This window comes from Astyanax mexicanus, chromosome 18, assembly GCF_023375975.1.
Source record: "Astyanax mexicanus isolate ESR-SI-001 chromosome 18, AstMex3_surface, whole genome shotgun sequence".
Taxonomy (NCBI): domain Eukaryota; kingdom Metazoa; phylum Chordata; class Actinopteri; order Characiformes; family Acestrorhamphidae; genus Astyanax; species Astyanax mexicanus.
In genome coordinates, this window is record NC_064425.1 from 1,414,480 (window position 1) to 1,435,627 (window position 21,148).

At 38.2% G+C, this 21,148-nt stretch overlaps 1 protein-coding gene across 3 annotated transcripts in view; it reads right to left on the minus strand.

Moving 5' to 3' along the window:
- Positions 1-21,148, minus strand: part of grik4 (glutamate receptor, ionotropic, kainate 4) — a 1,128,391-nt gene that overhangs the window by 329,634 nt on the left and 777,609 nt on the right. For all 3 annotated transcript variants that reach the window (XR_007425334.1, XM_049467192.1, XM_049467193.1), the window contains 4 exons: positions 10,402-10,511; positions 8,186-8,359; positions 2,781-2,946; positions 581-806 (listed from right to left, as the gene is read on the minus strand). Coding sequence is in view for 2 of the 3 variants with exons in the window: in XM_049467192.1 (XP_049323149.1) it covers positions 581-806; positions 2,781-2,946; positions 8,186-8,359; positions 10,402-10,511 (676 nt within the window). In the remaining variant the exon portion in view is untranslated. The remainder of the gene's footprint in view (positions 1-580; positions 807-2,780; positions 2,947-8,185; positions 8,360-10,401; positions 10,512-21,148) is intronic.

Here is a 21,148-nt window from a genome sequence, read left to right on the forward strand (position 1 = left end):
ATACATAAAATGCTTCTCTGGTGAGTTTTTGTTTACATGCCTCCCCTGTCTTTCTCTCTCTGTTGCGCTTGTTGTTACTTTAGTTTTTGCCCGTTCTCGTTTTTTTGCTTGTTCTTGGGCTCCCCTATCTCCTTATGAGGGCATTTTTTCCCAGTCATGTTCCAGTAATTCACTAGCCAGAGCAGCAGTAGTGTATTGGAGCACGACCCTGACGACACGGGTTCGATCCCTGCTTTGAGATCAAGTGTTCAACTGCAATTGGGTTCAACAACCCTCTGGGCTGGAGAGCTACTAGCACTAGTGTAGCACTCCTCAATCCCATTACACTACATTTTACAATAATAAAATGTAATTTTTATTTTTATTTATGTTGCAGTAGTGTATTCTTTAAATATATGTTTTTTTAATTCAGTGTTTTCTTTGTCATATCACCAAGAGTATCGCTATCTCCCACCCCTACCGCAGATTCAGAACTAATAAGCAGATCTACACCAAGATTACCTTTGTTGCCCACCATAAAGTTCCTTCAAAACTAAACTTTAAAACAGCTGAAATCTCAGATCTGATCTCGAGTCCTCACCCAGAGGCATGCCGATGCCGTAGCCCTTGGTGTCCAGCAGACCTCCTATCTGCGTGAGGTTGCAGTTGCGCTGTCTGTAGTACTCGTTCATGGTGCTCTCCAGCAGGTAGGCGTAGTTGGAGTTCAGCACGCGTGCGATGCCCTCCTCCGTGCTCTTCACGAACACGCTGGGCTGCTTAGAGTGCATGAAGTTCCACATGCGCTGATACGTCTGATAACGGGAGTTCTGATCAGAAAAAAAAAAAAAAAGTTCGCATCGCTAACATTTCTCAGCTTCAACTTCAACTGTTCCACATTTTGTCATCACCTTACAACCACAAACTTTCTTTTCTTTTATTTTACAGTTTTTAGTTATTGCTAATTTATATTTTATAAATTAGATTTATTTATATATCTGTAGTTGATTTTTTATTAGTTCTATTACCTTTGATTTTTTTACCTATGATTTTATAATTCCTACTTTTAAATTCTAATTTTTACCTTATTTGTCTTATATCTTAATAATATATATTTTTAAATAATTATCTTATATATCTTATTAAAATGCAGTTTTTTTAACTTATTTATTCTATTTACATTTTGTTTTTTGTCAATCCATTTCCTATGTAATTGCTCGGCAACACTGTAAACAAGGGGCCACCCTCAATGAACTCCGAGTTTAAATAAAGGTTGATGATTGATTGAAACTTAAATGTAATTTATTGAGATTTTATTAAGTTTTAAGTTATTGCTTATTTATATTTTATTTTTTTATTTGTTTAGATTTATGTATATATCTGTAGTTAAATTTTTATTAGTTCTATAACCTTTGATTTTATGATTCCTACTCTTAAATTCTTATTTTTACCTTATTTGTTTTATATCTTAATAATATTTAAAAATATATTTTTAAATAATTATCTTATATATCTTTTTAAAATGCTGGTTTTTTACTTATTTATTCTATTTTCAATCCCTTCACTATGTAATTGCTCGGCTACATTGTAAACGAGGGCCACCCTGAATGTACTCAATGTACAAGTTTGAGTTAAAAAAAAAGGTTGATGCTGCAACTGCAAACAGCACTTCATATGTTTCTTTTAACAGTGGATCTCTGCAGCTCCTCCAGAGTGACTATGGGCCTCTTGGCTGCTTCTCGGACCAGTGCTCTCCTTGCTTGATCTGTCATGATGGATTAAACAGTGCTCTTTAAGATGCTTAAAGCTTGGGATACGTTTGTATATCCTAACCCTGCTTTAAACTTCTTCTCCACAACTTTATCTCTGAGCTGTCTGGATCCTTCTTGGTCTTAATGATGCTGTTTGTTCACTAGTGCTCACTAACAAACCACTACAGGCCAGTTTTCCAGAAGCTTTTTAGTCCCAAAACAGTATTGGCATTGCTCTTTAGACCAAGACAATGCTCAATGCTTTTTATTTGATAAACATTTTGTAAATCATGTATTATTTTTGTTCCACTTCACACGTGTGCAATACTTTGTGTTGGTTTATCACTTAAAATCTCAGTTAAATACATTTAAGTCATTTACGTTTGTGGTTGTAAGGTGGAAAATGTGGAAAAGTTCAAGGATATAAATACTTTGCAAGCCACTGTAAATTCTATACAGTCAAAATAAAAAAAATCAAAATGACAATTTTTTTTTTTTTGTTGAAAATTCAAAAGAGAAAAAATATATAGCAAATACATATTTTTAAATATACTTGGTTACTTTATTAGTCCTTCCAGTCATTTGAAAATTATTTCAGTTTGGATTTTGCCAATCTTTGCTTTTATTTTGTGGTTTTGTGAATTTTCTGTTTTTCTCTAAAATTTTAATTACGAATTTCACAAAATTCACTCCATAATATTCAGCGAAGCCTGTAGATTTAAGCAGCATGACTGATGTGACTAATCAAAGACGTGATGATGTGCTGACAGTCTGGAGCGGATGTGATGGAGCAGGGCTTGGGTTAATGTGTTAAATAGGCGGAGATCTGTGTGAGGAAGCAGGTAAATCCACACAGGCTTATAAAACCCCACAGCGAGAGGCTGGGAGCTCTCGATATCTCTGAGAGGGGGCAAATATATCGAATTATTGAACGTAAATGACATTAAGACATAGAACAGATAAAGACTGAGCAGGTAAGAGCAGCGCTGACACGTCCGATAAGCCTGCTGACACAGCATCGATCCTTTAACCTTGAGCAGACAGACGGCTCACCTGGAAGAAGGTCATGGTGGATCCGCCATGCATGGTGCCGTACTCTATAGCCGTCTGATCCGCCAGGTCGTCCACGGACTCTATGGGAACCTCCATCCTCTGCACAGTGAGGAAGGCGGCCAGGTTGGCCGTGTAGGAAGAGATGATGATCAGGGTAAACGCCCACCTGCATAAAACCAACAGTTTTAAACCATAAACATCTTAAACAATACATTTACAAGATTTTTCCATGACTTTTTTTAATTTCTTCAAGGTTAATTTTAACAACCATACGATTTTTAAAACATCAGTGCAGACGTGCCCTGCTGAAAAAAAATATATATATATATATATATACTTAATTGTACTTAAAACCTACTGAGAAATGTCTAAGTATACAGATTTATGTACTTACTTAAAATATATTAAAAGTAGATTAATATTATGCTTTCATCAAATGTTTGAAAATAATCATACTGATCATACTTTTTAAAAAGGTACAATATAGTGTACTTAAAAAAAAAACTATGAAGTACACTTTCAGTTTAATATAATAATTCAATTTACTTATATAATATTTAATAATATTTCCAAATATATTTTTGTACATTTTGTGCAAAGTGTACGGTGGCCGAGAAAGCCCAACGCAGTGCAAATTGAAAAGCGCTGCAAAAGCACAAAACACATCCATCAAAATTACAACACAGGCGCAGCAAATAGAAAAACGCGCTGCAAATACAACCACAACACAACGGAAGTGAGTCACAACACAACGGAATTTTCCCGGGGGACCTTAAAAGATGCTGTACCAGCTAAGCTGCGTCTTCAGTAACGTCTCGGACTTCGCTATGTGTACAAAGGACAATAAGTGGCAAACAAGGCGTTTTGTGAAGCAGAACTTTTAATAATATGCACACAACCGTGGTAATCACAGGTAATAAACATTACTTACTTTTCAGAAGCTTGTTTGCCTCTTATTGTCCTTTGTATACAGCTGGTACAGCATCTTTTAAGGTCCCCCGGGAAAATTCCGTTGTGTTGTGGTTCTATTTGCAGCGCGTTTTCCTATTTGCTGCGCCTGTGTTGTAATTTTGATGGATGTGTTTTGTGCTTTTGCAGCGCTTTTCAATTTGCACTGCGCTGGGCTTTCTCGGCCACCGTAAAAGTGTGTTAAAAAAAGCTTAGTATACTTTAATCTACTTTTTTGCACGAGGGTGGACAATAAAAAAAATCAAAATGATCAATATTCATATTATCAATATTATCAAAATTGATTATAGTAGGCCTAAAATGAATCACACGAAATGTTGCCTTAGTAAAAACAAAAAGTAGATTAAAGTATACTAATCATTATTATACTATAGTGCACTATAGTGTTCTTTTAGCCACTTTATTATTAATCAGAATATTTAAAGAGGGATAAAATAGAACAACTATTTGTGTACTTATTATACTTTAATTGTATTAAAAAAGTATAAAAGTCTTACTTAATTTGTGCTAAGTGTACTTAACTGTACTAAAATGGATCTATTTTAAATATACTTAAGTAACATTTAAACATTTAAACTACTTCATGTATTTAACCCCATATTTTAAATAAGCTTACAGTAAAATTATGATACATTTAATATTGAGTATTACAGCTGTATCACTATTATACACTGAGTATATTAGAAATGTACTAAGAATTAATGTTAGCGTGTATATTTGTACTTTGTATATATTTATATATGTGATCTATTTACATTAGAGTACAAATATACTTGCTTCTTGTTCCTGTCTTTTGTAAGTAGCACACGTCTAGTATACTTTGTCGTGTATAAAAAATATTTTAATATACTTTACAATAATTTTTAGCGTGTTAACAGCTAAAATTACTTAATTTTTTTAAACTAGTAGTAGTTATTTAATTTACTTTCTAAACAGTGACATGATACATTGTATTTTAAGTGAACTACTGTAACAGCTATTTTTAACATGCTTTTTGCTAAAAATTTACAAAAGTATATTTGAAAATAAGTATTTTAGAAGTATATTTAATTATGTTAAACTAAAAGTATACTTTATAATAGTTTACTTTATTTGAAATACACTGTTTATTATACTTTTTAAAAAGTATGATCAAAGTTTACTTTAGAAAATTTGATGAAAGCATAATATTAATGTAGTTTTAATATATTTTAAGTATGTACATAAATCTGTTTTTTTTTATATATTTACAGCATACTTAGACAATTTTTCAATATGTTATAAACATTAAAAAATAAGTATATATATTTTCCACATGGTATGTAGGGCTAAATTACTGAATTAACTCTGAGCTGATGTATTTGTAGCTTGAAATACTGTAGATTTTCTCCATCGATAAACTGAAACAAAAAAGATTTGTAGACCAAATTTTCATGTCTTTTACAAAAATTTCAGGGTATTTTTATTATTTTTCCAAAACGTATCCAGGCCTGGACATTGTTTATTTTAATTTTTTTCGTAATTCCATGACTTTTTCAGGTTTTTCATGACCGTACAAACCCTGAACGAAGGGATAACAAAACAAACAAGAGAAAAAAATATTTTTAGTCTGCCAGACTGTAGAAAAATCACTACAGGCCAGTTTTCCAGAAGCAGATTAAGCTTAATCCTCGAAGAAAATTGGATTTTTAGTCCCAAAACCACATTGGCATTGCTCTAAAACCAAGACAATGCTCAACTCATACCCATGAAACCAGACCAGCCTCCCACCGAGAGATTGAAACATGACTGAGAAAAAATGAAATATATCTCCTGACTGCTGCACGCCAGCTTCCTTTTATTCTCCACTGACTGACCTTGGTGTGCAGCGAACTGAAAGCTCCATAAAAATGACAGAACAATAACATAGTAGAAAAAAAACAGGCAGAGAAAAGGTATCTTTTACCATGTCTATTACCTACAGACCACTGACCACTGGGGTCAAATAAGAGAGCACTTAAAAATGATGAGTTTCTTTGATTTTTACCAAATTGAAAATCTCTGGAATATAATCAAGAGGAAGATGGATGATCACAAACCATCAAACCACCAAACTGAACTGCTTGAATTTTTGCACCAGGAGTAAAGCAGCATAAAGTTATCCAAAAGCAGTGTGTAAGACTGGTGGAGGAGAACATGATGCCAAGATGCATGATTAAAAAACTGTGATTAAAAAACAAACAGGATTATTCCACCAAATATTGATTATTTCTGAACTCTTAAAACTTTATGAATATGAACTTGTTTTTTTCTTTGCATTATTTGAGGTCTGAAAGCTCTGCATCTTTTTTTGTTATTTCAGCCATTTCTCATTTTCTGTAAATAAATGCTCTAAATGAGAATATTTTTATTTGTAATTTGGGAGAAATGTTGTCTGTAGTTTATAGAATAAAACAACAATGTTCATTTTACTCAAACATAAACATATAAATAGCAAAATCAGAGAAACTGATTCAGAAACTGAAGTGCTTTATATAAGAAGAATAGTAGGAGAGTGAATGTGAGCGTGTGTGACAGTATGATAGTACACTGTAAAAAAAGGTAAAATATGGTCATTTTCTGCAAGTTACAATATATTTTTAAATTGCAAATGTAAAATAATTGTTTATTTTTTTATTATTCACATCTGAAAGAAAACATTGGAGTTAACATTAGTACTCATGCTACTACAGTACTCAATTTTCTGGACTTTAGAATTAATCCTAGTCATGTATAAACTATATTTTTCTTACAGTGTAAAATCTCTATTTAAAATGCTGTGTATTTCAAGACTAGGCTATTTTTTTTACTTTGAACACTTTTTTAATTTTAAAGTTAATTTCCTTAATAATTTAAGACCCTGCATGCACTACAGTGGAAATATTTTTTTTTTGTCTTGTTCCACATAATACTATTTAATAGCTGTTTGTTGTCCATCAGAATAGACCACAAACCAGCCAATGAACACGTTTATAAACCAATGAAACAGTACCTTGGTCCCCTGGTCGAGTCATTGGGGCAAATTAAATAAAGGTAATTTTTAGTAATTTACTGTGATGTTGAACACTTTTTAATCATGTTTTTACTGTTTATGGATGGTTTATGAAATAACATGATATATAAATGATATAAAATATTACACACAGTCTTCAATGCAATGGAAATAAAAAAAAAACTATTTCCTATTTTAGATAATTGGATTTATGTACTGTACACACTAAACAAACAGGTATAATATAAGTAATTTCTTGTAATCAAAGGTACACTTTTCATAAGTGTACCCTCAAAGCTATAATATTTGTCTTACTGATTTGTACCATTTAAACTGCAGCCAAAAGGTACATTTAGTATTCTGTATCACTGTATTAATAAACAATATATTTATATTAATTGCACATTTTTCATTTAAAAGCCAAACAATTTTGGATCAAGCTCTTGACACACATTCAGTTGATGATAATCTTTATAATCTTTATCATTTTTACTGGTACAAAAAAGACTTTCACTAAAAGGTACTCAATATTGTACCTCAATATAAGGTTCAGCCCCAGCGACAAGCGTTGTACTCTTTTAATATTGTTACGGTCCCTGGTCTTATTGTTTTTTTTTGTTGTGTGCCCTCTGTGCTGTTTGTGTTTAGTTTTTAGTTGCAGGACCGTGATTGGCCACCAGGGGCACACTCTATAAAAGGACAAGAGAAATCTTGACCTGGGGGAGACGTTCAGGGCTCCTCCCCTTTCCTGACCTGGAACAACTTCCTGCTCAGACCAACCCGGCACCTCCGTTTTGTATTCTGTTTGTTGCTTTAGTTTTTGTTATAGTTTACATTAGTCTTTGGGTAAAGTAGGGGGTGAGTGCCATTTTGTTTTGCTACCTTTTTCTCCTGTTTTGGAGACAGGGAGTCAGGGTAGTTTGTGTATTTTGTTTTCGTTATTTTGGTAGGTTCAGTTAGTTTTCTTTGTTTGCTAGTTGGTTTATTTGTTATTTTGGCCTATGCTCACTCCTGAAGTCATATTTCCTTACTTTTATCAATAAAATAATTTTGATTTAATTCATTTTCAGTGTCTGGTCTGTGTTTGGTCTGTCAGAGGGTCTGGAGAGAGAGCCCACTCTCATTTTCTGTTACGGCCTGACCCTAGACTGGGTCGTAACAGTATAAATCTCTACCAATTTCTCTTAGTGAATATAGATTTTATAGTAGAATATTAGAATTGTCTTTTCTGTGCATTACAGACAGAAAACAGCATTTTACATTTTCTTCTATAACTGTAATTCTATAATTCAGGTCATTCAAGGGTTAATATTGCCAGTTAACATCTATCTGTTGAAAACAACAGGTATTTCATGTGTGTTCATGAACTGTCAAGCTCTATTCTTGTCATTTTAAGCTTTTCTTCTCCAGAGAAATGATCGATTTATTTATATGAGCGTACTCTTACCATACTCCGCTGACACAGCGTGTGGACAGCGCTCTGGGGGCGATGGTGGAGCCCTGCTGCATGAAGCCCCCGACGGGGAACCAGAAGCTGTTCCCCAGAGAGTACTGGTTAATCAGCAGACTGCACCGTCCCTTCAGGCAGGGGTGCGGATTGTACCACTCGTAGGGGGTGAGTCTGCGCTCGAGGAGAAGAGAGAAAAAGGAGAACAGGATCTCGTCAGGAGCAGCTTTAACAGCTGACAAAGCATGAAGTCACCTGCAGTCCCCGGCGGCCGTGTAACCTGTTTTCAGTCCCAGAGGACAGATGTGGAGTGCACACGCGTGCCCGCGGCACAATAATGACACTCTGCCAACGTGCTGCAGAGTGCACAACAGCAACAGCACCAACCGAACATTACTGCACTCCGGGTCCAGCAAATGCACGAATCTAAAAGCATCATATGGTAAAAGCTCCTTATGGTCAGTCGTGCTGTGCACAGATTGATTTTGGGGCGTGTCCTGCAAAAAATACGTCTTGTGAAGCTTGAAACATGCAAAACGCATGAACTAAAAAGCCCTCTTTTAGTTTCTCAAGGTGTAAAACTCCTGCATCCGGACTGCAATTGAAAAAACAGGAGGATCAGTGAGTTTTTTTTTAGGCTTTTTTTCTCGGTCACATGACATCACATTGTTCAGTAGCTCCTCCATTTCCACTCGCTACTGTGTTTTTAACATGGATCTCCGTGGAAACCGTGGCGCACCCAAAGTGTAATTACGGTGAGTGGCAGTGGAGTAATTTATTTTCTCAGAGGACGTCCGAGAAATACAAAAACATATAAAATCACAGAGGACACCCATAAAAGAGAAAATTACCCCAGAACCCCCTGAGAAACTAATCCTGTCCTGATAGGGCTTAATTTTCTTAATGTTTAATAGGTGTGTCTGTAGTCATTCCCTTTAAGAGGCAGGTGTGCTCTGACTTTGGCGCGTTCATATCTTAACAGCGTGGCACTTTGTGCATCTCAGCAGAGGATACTGACCTTCTCGTTCACGCTGTGAAGATACACCAGTAGCTCATTTAAAGGAACAGCAATGTTATTTTATGTCTGTCTTTGTTAAAAAGCATAATACAAAGTATTTCAGCATTAAAACGCTTATTTGTAATGTATAACAGCGTCCTGAATCATTACTACATCTCTGCTGTTTGTAACAAAACCAAACCGTGTGAAAATCGGGTATAAATTGATAGTTTGATAGAGTTGTGATTATTATAGGTATATTAAACACCTTCCTCAGTGTAATTTAATGTACTGGGGGCTGCATGGTTGACTCCTGCAATATGGCGGCCAAGCTGACACGGCAGGAGGCAGGCTATGCGGCGTCTATGTAAAAACGTCTATAACAGGCGTCGGCAATAGGCAGCCCGCTAGTATGAAACATCTGGCTTGTGAGGTTGTTTAAAGTATAATGAACGATAATAAAAAAAATTAAAAAATTAAAAATGCTTCTCTATAAGTATTTTCTTCATTCCTTTCCTGTCTCTCTCTCTGTTGCGCTCGGCATGTGTGGTTCTCATATTTCCGCCCCGTACTCAGGCTCCCCATCTCCTTATATGGGCGTTTTTTCCCGGCCGTGTATTGCAACGCGACCCTAATGACAGGGGTTTGATCCTGCGTGAGGTGCGATGTGTTTAATTATTTATTTATCTCTTCTTATTGGGTTTACCTGCTTTGAGATCAACTGTTCTGCAACTGGGTTCAACAACCCTCTGGGCTGGAGAGCTTCTAGTCTGTATTACACTTCATTTTCCCGCACGCAAACTTAATTGTAGACCCCTGGTCTATGGTGTTGACGGGGTGTAAGATAGCAATGAGCATCAGGACGCACTTTGGACAGGGTTTACAATAAAGCCATGGTCTAAATTTCAAATGCAAACATTGCCTATATAACAAAAGCCATCGGTCAATGAATTTCTCTTCTTTCCAGGGATGAAATCCTCACATAAACCCTGTACAACCCCTCTTACTGCTCTGCTCTGGTCTGATAAAGCATGGAGGGAAGAACTACAGAAATGCCTCGAGAAAAAAGCAGCAATTCATTCTTTTCACCCCAGCATGAAAGACCTTGCCCTCCTGCATCACCATGCATGTAAATGTGCTGGACCATTGTAAAGGTGTTGCATTGCATCAGTTCTTCTATACAGCATCAGCAGGTGTCAGCATGGAGCTGGGTATTTACCTGGCAACCAGAAAAAGCACACAGCTAACAGCCAGATATGCCAGCAGCATGAAGAGCCAGACCCCTGGAGAGAACGGGTCCAGGAAGGAAAAATACCCCGGTCTTCTTCCCTAGAAAGAGACAAAAGAAGAAGTGTTAGAACACTGGAGGCAGGTTTCCCCCTGACCTTTCTCCACGCTGTTTTATTTCAGCTGCCAAGACTGAATTCAGAGAAAAGGAATAAAGGGCTTTTCTTCTTTTTGTTTTTTTGGTTAATTGCGCTCACTTGCTTGGATAAAGGAAAATGCTTAGATATCTGCCTCCGAAAGGCACAGGAGAAGGCCAATTACCGCTGCAACAGAACAGGAGAAACAGTTGCTGTACAACAGTCCAAACCAATTAGCCAGCTTCTCCTGCAGTTAGATATACGATCTCAGAGCCAGACATTACTAAACAGGCTCTTATCAGCGAGGCAGCTACTCGGAAACCACAGTAGCTGAATTTAAAGGTGCTTCAAGGTGCCTGAAATGGATATATGTTGTATATCAACCTCCTTAATCATAGAATCAAAGAATCAAAGAACCGCATGAACCATGTGAAGGATCTTTACTTTTTCAAGAGTTTACATTAAGAGTTAAGATTACAGTAGTACAGATTGAGATTTACCAGCACGGTCAACACAGGCTGCTTTAGATTAGAGATGGGACCGATCTGATACAGTATCGGTATCAGGGCCGATATTGACGTAATTCAACGAATTGGATATCGGGCTGTTATTCTACAAAAAAAGTCAAGTTTCTGGAGAGTTTTAACTTTGGAAACACCGAACAGCAGAACGGCTACATGTAAAGTCAGCATCCGAGAGTTAAACAGATTAACACCAGCAGTCTGTTAGCCTAACTAGCATTAGCACTGAACCGACAGCAGCTGCATTCTGGTGTTGTAAAGGTTTTAACTTTAACTACAGTCTGGAGTAAACTATATTCATAATCCACATACCTATAAAACTACAGGATCTACAAACTACATTAACCAGCACAAACACACACATCTGCTATTAAAAACAGAGATTAATTTAGTTCGGAAATACAGTTAGCATCGCCAGTTAGCCGCTATCTCTATTAAGATCTGCAGTCTGTTAGCCTAGCTAGCAAATGCATTCCCGCATTGTGAATGTAATAAATAACTCATATGAATAATCTCATATGAACTACAGTCATAATCCACAACTAATATCAAACCACAGATCCTACCAACCCTAACCAGCACCAAGAAATCAATCTATTATTTAAAAAACAGGGATTAATTCACCTCGGAAATACAGTTAGCATCGCCGGTTAACCATTAGCTATTGCAGCTAATCCTCTACACTACCTGTCAAAACAAAAGTCTTCTGCGCAACCGTTGCAAAAAATGCCCTAATTTATGATTTAACGTTTTTAATATTAAACTTTTTAAAAAAATATTTAATAAAAATTAAAACATTTAATTTGAAAGGAAACTGTTGTGTATTAGCATACAAAGTGTGTCAAATAAATGACTTTTGAATGCATTTACATTAAATGTACTTACATATACTGTTTACAGGGCTGTGTGGTCTGTTTCAGCCTATTAACTATTACTAAACTAAGTAAACTAAGTATCGGTATTTGTAATACACCACAGAAAAAGAGTTACATTCCAAAAGAATAAACAGATGAGTGGAATATAGTCATGTACAAATGTATGACATGATGCACCTGTCACGAAGTGACCCAGGCAGGGAGACGAGGAGGCGGACACAGGTGCAGGTAAGGGCGATATAAATAAATTGATTAAATAAATAACAAAGAAAGACAAAGAAACAAGTAAACATGTAACAAAGATAATAAACCAAAATACTAACAAACAAGGAACTAAAACAAGACAGGATTAACTAAACTGGGCAAGGTAAATATATACAATGGAATAAACTAAGAAACTTCAAGCAGGGGTATATACAAGGAACTAGGGAACACGTAAGTAAACAAGAAACTAGAAACATTAAACAAGATATAAACGAGAAACACGGGACTAAGGCTTAGGAGACAAGAAAACACTGAGAGAGACTATTAAACGGAGAGAAAGACAAAACAACATGGGAAGGTGCAAAGACCGACGGAGACAAAGTGGTAGACGAGGGCTATATAAAGAAACAAGAAACACTCTAGAATTGGAAACACCTGGGGAAGGGGCGGAGCTACAAATGAGACACAGGTGGAAATCTACTAAGACGGGAGACACAGGGGAGCACAGGTCACGTGGGGAAGACACACAGAGACACGAGACAGGGCTAAGACCTGACAGCACCATGCAGGCCTGCACCAAGACAAAAAAATTGCATACATTAATCCACCTGTAATTATTCCCTATATTAGTGTAATTGAGCGACATAAGAGTTAAGCAGGAGACTGAAAGCGCTGTAATTACAGCTGTATACTACTGTAAAGCAGGTCTGTCTGTAGAGGATCTCTGGAACAGGAGGTTTAAAGGAGAACTCTGGTGTAAAATGGACTTTTGTTGTAGTAAAACATGAAAAAAAAAAAAAAATATATATATATGCAAAAATTCAAGCATATATAGACACACACACACACACACACACACATACAGGGGTTGGACAATGAAACTGAAACACCTGTCATTTTAGTGTGAGGGGTTTCATGGCTAAATTGGAGCAGCCTGGTGTTCAATCTTCATTAATTGCACACTATTGCACAGCAAGTCTTTGTGATGCATCAAAAGCCACGGTATCCAGGGTAATGTCAGCATACCACCAAGGAGAACCAACCACATCCAACAGGATTAACTGTGGACGCTGTAAGAGGAAGCTGTCTGAAAGGGATGTTCGGGTGTTAACCCGGATTGTATCCAAAAAACATAAAACCACGGCTGATCAAATCACGCAGAATTCAATGTGCACCTCAACTCTCCTGTTTCCACCAGAACTGTCCGTCACCACAATCAATTATTGTGCTCTAAAACCAGGTGTTTCAGTTTCATTCTCCGACCCCTGTATATATATATATATATATACAGCTCTGGAAAAAAGACCTCTTAAATATGACAAGTTTCTTTGATTTTTACCAAATTAAAAAAATCTCTGGAATATAATCAAGAGGAAGATGGATGATCACAAGGGGCTGCATCAGAGCTGTCAGTGATGACACTTGCCGTTACAACTGAACAGCACTGCATTAAGAGAGAGTAGAAGTAAAGATCTGAGTAAAAAGATAGCAAGAGAAAGAGCGAGAGAATGCAGTACCTGCGCGAATGCGGTTCTGCATGCGAGCCCGGGCCCTAATTGCACTGTCGAGCAGCACAAACGGAGGCTCGCATATGGAGCTCGCGGGGTTTGTTGACTCGAGTTCGGCGCTACGGCAATCTGCCGCGAGCTGAAGCAAGCGCTTTGTTTACAGCCTTTCTCTAAACTCCCTTTTTAGTTTACACAAAGGCGCAATCAACAAAGTACAGCAGCGGCGGAGCAGCGGCGCAGCAGAAGCCAGCTGGAGCGAGCAGAAGAACAGAGCGAGGGAGAGCGCACCATGCTGTTCACTAATGTGTGCTGTGATACTCCAGTTTACTCAGCGTACAGCGCCGCTCGCTGAGCGCGAACCACTACCACAACATTCGGAGCGGAGACCCCTGAACAGCGTAAAGAAAACACCAGGAAGCGCTGATAATAAATTGGGATATTTATCAAATACAGTATAATAAGGAATCAAAAAAAAAAAAAAACAGTATCAGATGATGCCCAAGTTGGCGTTACTGAAGTTAATGAAGCAAAGCACCCAGAGTGCTGCTACTCTTCTACTCTTGTTGTTACATAAGAGTCTTACACAGCTCCTTTTAATTGAAATGATCTGCTTCTCTTTAAATTACACCAAAGGGAAATACAGTATACTGGTTGTGCATCGCAAAGAATTACGGTTTTTATTATAGTTCTTGTTTAATTCATATTTCGATACTGTAATTTTTCGCACTATAAGGTGCACCGGAATATAATGCGCATTATAAGGCGACACTAGTAAGGAATAGGGGTGTTGCCATGTTTCCTGTAAAGCTAAGCTAAGCTAAGTAAACAAAACCGTAATTCTTTAAAAAAAGCATTTTCTTTTAGCCCTTTCAGAATACCTAAATTATGTTCCAGTGATGGGAAAATATAAGAATGCAGTTTTCTGTATGTAATGCACAAAAAATAAGACTCTACTATCCTAATATAAACTCTCTATTAAAATTAATCCAGATAACCAGTTACATTTTTTATTCCTAAACATTATAAAAAGTTTATTAAATCCCAAAGAATTGGTAAAAATGAGCTTGTATTACTTTGCTTCATTTGTTCTGTAGTTCTGTTCTGAGTTGCAGATTATTTACATTTTTATTTATGATTTACTCTGAGGAACAGAACAGATCTCAGTAAGTGTTCTGTGCAACAAAACTTTATTTTTTTTTAAAATATATACTACATGATGTCTATTGTAATTGATGCAGGGTCTGAAAGGGTTAAAGTTAAACGAGTGCTGGATGTTAATCTACACAGATTTCTCTCCTGGGTGAGTAAAAAGTGCTTCACTTTATTTACAGTAAGTTTAGATTTCCAGATTTCCAATAAGGCTGGGTGCAGCAGCATTAGCATTTGCTTTATGACAGAGCTACACTGAGGAACCCTGCGAAGTGTTCCGGTAAGCCTGGGCGATATTAGCTAGTGGTTCATCCCACGAAGCTTGTTTTAACACGGTAAACACGCAGACTACAATGTGATACACTCATCTTTGAATGGCGAAAGAGCTTGCGCTTAATGGCTAATGGCTCTGGAATATAATCAAAAGGAAGATGGATGATCACAAGCCATCAAACCACCAAACTGAACTGCTTGAATTTTTGCACCAGGAGTAAAGCAGCATAAAGTTATCCAAAAGCAGTGTGTAAAACTGGTGGAGGAGAACATGATGCCAAGATGCATGAAAAAAAACTGTGAATAAAAACGGGGTTATTCCACCAAATATTAATTTCTGCACTCTTAAAACTATGAACTTTATTTGCATCCGCCATTCCTCATTTTTTGCAAATCAATGCTATAAATTACAATATTATTATTATTGTATTGTAATAATATTCTTCTCTTCATTTTTTACAGAGCTGTATATATATATAACACATTGAGTTCTACAGTATTCTACAGGGACGTGTGTGATGTCACAGGGTAAAACATATGTATTTAGGTTTTTCTCACATATTTCTTCATGTGTAAATTACACAGGATGTCCTCAAAGGACTTGAGAAGCAGAGAAGCAAGTATAGCCAAACTCCGGCCAATAGAAAAGCAGCTTTGGGGCAAATCCACCTCCACTCTGCCCAGTGCACTGAGGCTCTCATACGTCTCCAGCATCCTATATAACATGTTTTTCTCTGGCTGTATGTGTGTATACGTGTGTGTGTAGTGTAGGGTTGAGTGTGTTGTGTGTGTGTGCTGGAAGTGTGAAGTAAAAACTTTCTCTCCCCGGCGACACCGGGAGACGTCTTTTCTGGGAGAAATGTTGCCTGGGAATGTCAAAATAAACTCCTGCACTGGTGTCAGGAGCCGCAGGAGCCGGGGGGAAGCGGCTGATGAAGGGACATGAGGTAAACAGCCAATCCGGACCCTCATCACCATCTTCAGCGTTTTACTGAATTCATATTTTAAACATATTTTGGTCATTAGTATGGCGTCACATCAGTGTCAAAATTTGCGTCGCAAAAATACCATGTGAAAAAAATTAACCAGCGTGTTTGAACATTTTGTGTGTGTAAATTTACTTATCATGAGCGCAAATGTGAAATTGCAAGCAAAAAAAAAATATTGTGTGTACACTAAATAGAATATCGCTCTCAAGCTTCATTTTTCTCCTCTCTGGTGTTTTTTTCCTCTAAAATTCACAGTTCAGTTTCCTCTCAATTCGCTGTGTGAATTACCTGCGGCTGCTGATTTTGCTCGAGTGAGTTTTTGCGCTCGAGTTTTGAAAGGGGTGGTTTTGACAGTTTGGGGGCGGAGTCAGGGTCGCCTCCCTCAGCGAACGCTATTGGCTGATATTTCCAGAGTTTGTGATGGAGTGCGGAGAAAGAAGGACAACAGGAGAGTTAGCTAACTAGCTTTGCTAAAATCCAAACTGCTGTTAGCCCAGGTTCAGCACCTGGGGCCTTATTTATAAAACTCTGCGTAGCTTCTAAAGTGAAAGTATAAAATATAAAATATACGTACCGCCCACATTTACCATAAAAGGTCTATGCAGATCACTCAATGAATGTTTAAATGTGGGATTCCCCACTGATCGTAAGCAAAGTAACAGAGGAACACACCGCAAAGAAGCGAATTAATGGTGACCGGTCAGTAGACGTCAAGGGGAGGAAGAATGTGGTGTTTGGTGGTTTTAGCAGCAGTTAATAACGATAAATCCACAAGCTGAACTGTTACAGAGGTTAAATAAAGCTTTTCCAAGGGTTGTGAATATCTGTAAGTGTTCATTTACTGTCTGATTCAACAAAACTGGTCTATAAAAATCTGTGCCCAACTCAGCAAACAGTTCCATGAGAATGGCTACTGGAAACCTATATCAACTCGTTAACCAGAAAAAAATCATCATTCACAAAAAAATCTTAATTATTCTACAAATCTACAATAATAATAATTATAATAATTGTTATCTTTTAAATTGTGAAATAAAACAAACCAGAAAATACAAATAAAATGTTAATAAACTACAAGTGAAATACACAAGTTAGCATAAAATTGATAAACTTTATACATGCAGACAAAATATATTTGAACAAGTATATTTATATTTTTTATCAAAACCAGCAGCCGCAGGTAATTTGCATGGCGTGCGAGAAGAAACAGTGAATTCGAGAGAAAAAAAAAACAGAGAGAGAAAAAAGTGAAGCTCGGGATCGATATTTTGTTCATATTTCGATATTTTTGCTCATGAGAAGTTAATTTACACACGCAAAATGTTAAAACACGCTGTTTTTTTTGTTTTTTTTACCTGGTATTGTTGACATTGATATGATGCCATACAGTAGAGTCATTATTAATTTATAAAATGATGAAAACGCTCAGGTTTCTGGAGACATGAACAGGTGTGAAGTGCTCCTGTGGTTTTCCAGGCGGTCGCTGTGCCGTCTCCAGGGCTTCAGGTCACTCAGCAGGATGAAGGCTTTGTGACGGAGGAGAGCAGCTGGAGGGACTGAATCCTCTTCTTCACGCTCCACACCTGAAAAACCTGTGGCCAATGGGAGCGTAACTCTCGTCACGGATAGAGAGAAGCTTTAAGAAGAGAGGAGGCCTGGAGCAAGTGATCTGTTTTACGGGCTGCTGGACAGAGGCTCTTACCCTCTATTTCTCTCTATTTCTCTCTATCTAAAGGTGTTTCCACACCTGTAGTTGGTTTCTATGGTCCGGAGTAGGGGTGTACTATACCGTATCGTTCACGATAATACCGGTATAATTTTTAAAACGGTACAAAAAAATAAATATCGCGATATTAGCGGTATTCTGCGTTGTTTACGTATGTACGTCATACAGTTACGCGTGTGGCGTACGTTCATTACGTGGGGCGTTTGGACACAGCAACAAGTATGTCAGAAAGCGGCTCTGCTGTGGAGAAGCCCGTTCGGAATAGGAGAGCCAGTTAAGTAGTGTGGCAGTGATTTGGTGACAAAATATCTGATACACACTGTAATATGTAAGGTATGTCCGAAGCGCATAATATCAAAACAGAAACACCCAGTTCAGTACGAGGAAAGCCAAAAAAGTCGCGGAGTGACTGCAGTGGCCAGTGTGAGTAACGCTACTCCAAGCAGACAAGTCTACGCTGATTCAGCACAACATCGCCACAGCTTTGGAAATATACACTCCCTATGACAGAAAGAGCAAACGCTGGAAATAAATTACTGAATTATCGCATTTTATTTAGCTATAGGATATGATTTGTTTAGGATATGATGCCAATTTAAACTGTTGAGAAGAAAGGCTTTACCAAACGCAGCCAAACACAAAGGTACCGAGCAAGTAATGAAAAATAGTGGACATATTACTTCAGTGATGTGAAATTCGTAATCCTACCGTTTCTAAAAACTGCAGAGTCATCGCTGTGCGGTTAGATATATTGTTAAACAATAATGTTCGCTTCTGTTTCCTTCACGTTTGAACTTTAGAGTCCTTATTTCAGTCAGAAACTCGCGTTTAAGTTTAATCCACTGTCTGAGTTTCTCCGTGGCTCTGCGGCTATCAACGCTTGAGCTTGTAAACAATGTTTTGAATCACGGATCATTGACTTGTAAATAGATTCACTCAGTGAGTCGACTCCTCACTCAACCCAAAGCGTCTGAAAATCAAACAGATCACATGATAATTCCCTATATCCGTGGAGTTAAATGTTCAAAATTTCTTGCATATATATATATATATATATATATATATATATATATATATATATTTGTCATCTGTATGTTTAGTTTATATTTGTTCTTCTGTTGACTTTGAAGCTTTAGAATATTTTAGTATAATTTGTTGCAGGTAAAATTTTAAATCATGCAAATTTCCCTGAAATATCGTGATATTATTTTAGGGCCATATCGCCCACCCCTAGTCCGGAGCAGTTCATCAGTTTGTTTATTAATAACCCGAGCCTGAACCCGAGCCTAAACGTCAGCCCGAACCCAAGCCTGAACCCGAGCCTGAACCCGAGCCCGAACCCGAACCCGAGTCTGAACCCGAGTCTGAACCCGAGTCCGAACCCGAACCCGAGTCTGAACCCGAGCCTGAACCCGAGTCTGAACCCGAGCCCGAGCCTAAACGTCAGCCCGAACCCGAACCCGAGTCTGAACCCGAACCCGAGTCTGAACCCGAGCCTAAACGTCAGCCCGAACCCGAGTCTGAACCCGAGCCTAAACCCGAGTCTGAACCCGAGCCCGAACCTAAACGTCAGCCCGAACCCGAACCCGAGTCTGAACCCGAACCCGAGTCTGAACCCGAGCCTAAACGTCAGCCCGAACCCGAGTCTGAACCCGAGCCTAAACCCGAGCCCGAACCCGAGCCCGAACCCGAGCCCGAACCCGAGTCTGAACCCGAGTCCGAACCCGAACCCGAGTCTGAACCCGAGCCTGAACCCGAGTCTGAACCCGAGTCTGAACCCGAGCCCGAGCCTAAACGTCAGCCCGAACCCGAACCCGAGTCTGAACCCGAACCCGAGTCTGAACCCGAGCCTAAACGTCAGCCCGAACCCGAGTCTGAACCCGAGCCTGAACCCGAGCCCGAACCCGAGTCTGAACCCGAGTCTGAACCCGAGTCTGAACCCGAGCCTAAACGTGAGCCTGAACCAGAGTCTGAACCCGAGTCTGAAACCGAGTCTGAAAAAAAAAAAAATCACACAGTGCCTGTCTGGTTTAAAATAGTTAGATAAATCTATTAAATGAATAAATCAACATTCATAGAAAAGACCAGTGAGACGTTCTGTATGCTAAATAACAAAGAAGGCAGCAACAAGCTAGAAGCTAATAAGCTAATAACAACATTTAATAAAAATAGAAAAATAGATATGTAATAGGAAAATAACCAACTTAACTAAGCTCAAAATGCTAAAAGAAATATAACCTAACAAATTCTAAAAGAGCAAAACGAAATAGTGAACACACAGATGTGCATGAATAATTGATGAAATTACTGTAGAAATGATAGGGAATATACTATATTTATCGTCATATCACACTTAGCACACTTAGCACTAGTTCAAAGGACACTAGAGTGCGGCAAGGTAGGTGCTATCGTACTTCAGCAGAATTTGGCATAAGGTTTCCATAAGGTTGCTTAGTTGTTGTTTGGGAGCTGCTAAGGGGTTCCAGGGTGGTTAATATGGTATCCCACACACCGGTCATGATCCGCCGTATGTTGTCTCGCACAGTAACACGGCACATTGCACGGCTGCATGGTGGATAAACGTGTAATTCTCTGACGTGTAATGAAAGCAAGTCTGGAGGCCATGTTTGATTCCACTTTCTATCATTATTGATCAGCCGCAAAATTTCATTTAAAGCTCGGAATAAGCAAAAAAAGGGATTCCTCGTCAGGATCGGCGGAGCGAGGGATCAATAGCAAGTGGATTAGATCTAAACGAGCGCACGCGAGCGCTGTTCAGATATCGAATAGAACGGCAGGACCGAGGGCGATGGATTAAAGTCGCTGAGAGAGAGAGAGAGACGACCGAGAGAAAGAGAGAGAGAGAGACGGTTCAGAGCTGCTCCGTCAGGCCTTTCATCACTTCATCTCGCCCTGATTTACTTATGTCAGAACCGCCTGGCATTCTCCTTCTGTCTTCTTTCTCTCACTCCTATTCTCTCTCACTTCTTCCTCTTTCTCTTTTCTCTCTCAGAGCTCCGCTCTCTCTCTTCTCTCTGTCTGCGTCTGTCTTTTACCATCGCTTTCCATCACTCTCTCTCTCTCTCTCACACTCACACATATGACCTGTCTCTCATAATCAGTCTCCTCCGCCTCCTCCTCCCTCCTGCTCTCGCGCTCGGGTTTAGAGAGCAGCATGAGAAAGTGTGTGAATGTGTGAGAGGGTGATTGTTTTCCTACATTTTTGAGACAAAAAATCTGGTCTTTATGGAAGATAAGTAAAAAAAATAGTCTATTGTTTGACTGTTTGTGTGCAAAATCAATACTATTGTTCATATATAGAACATATTATTGCAGAAAGATTGTGCAATTTAAGTG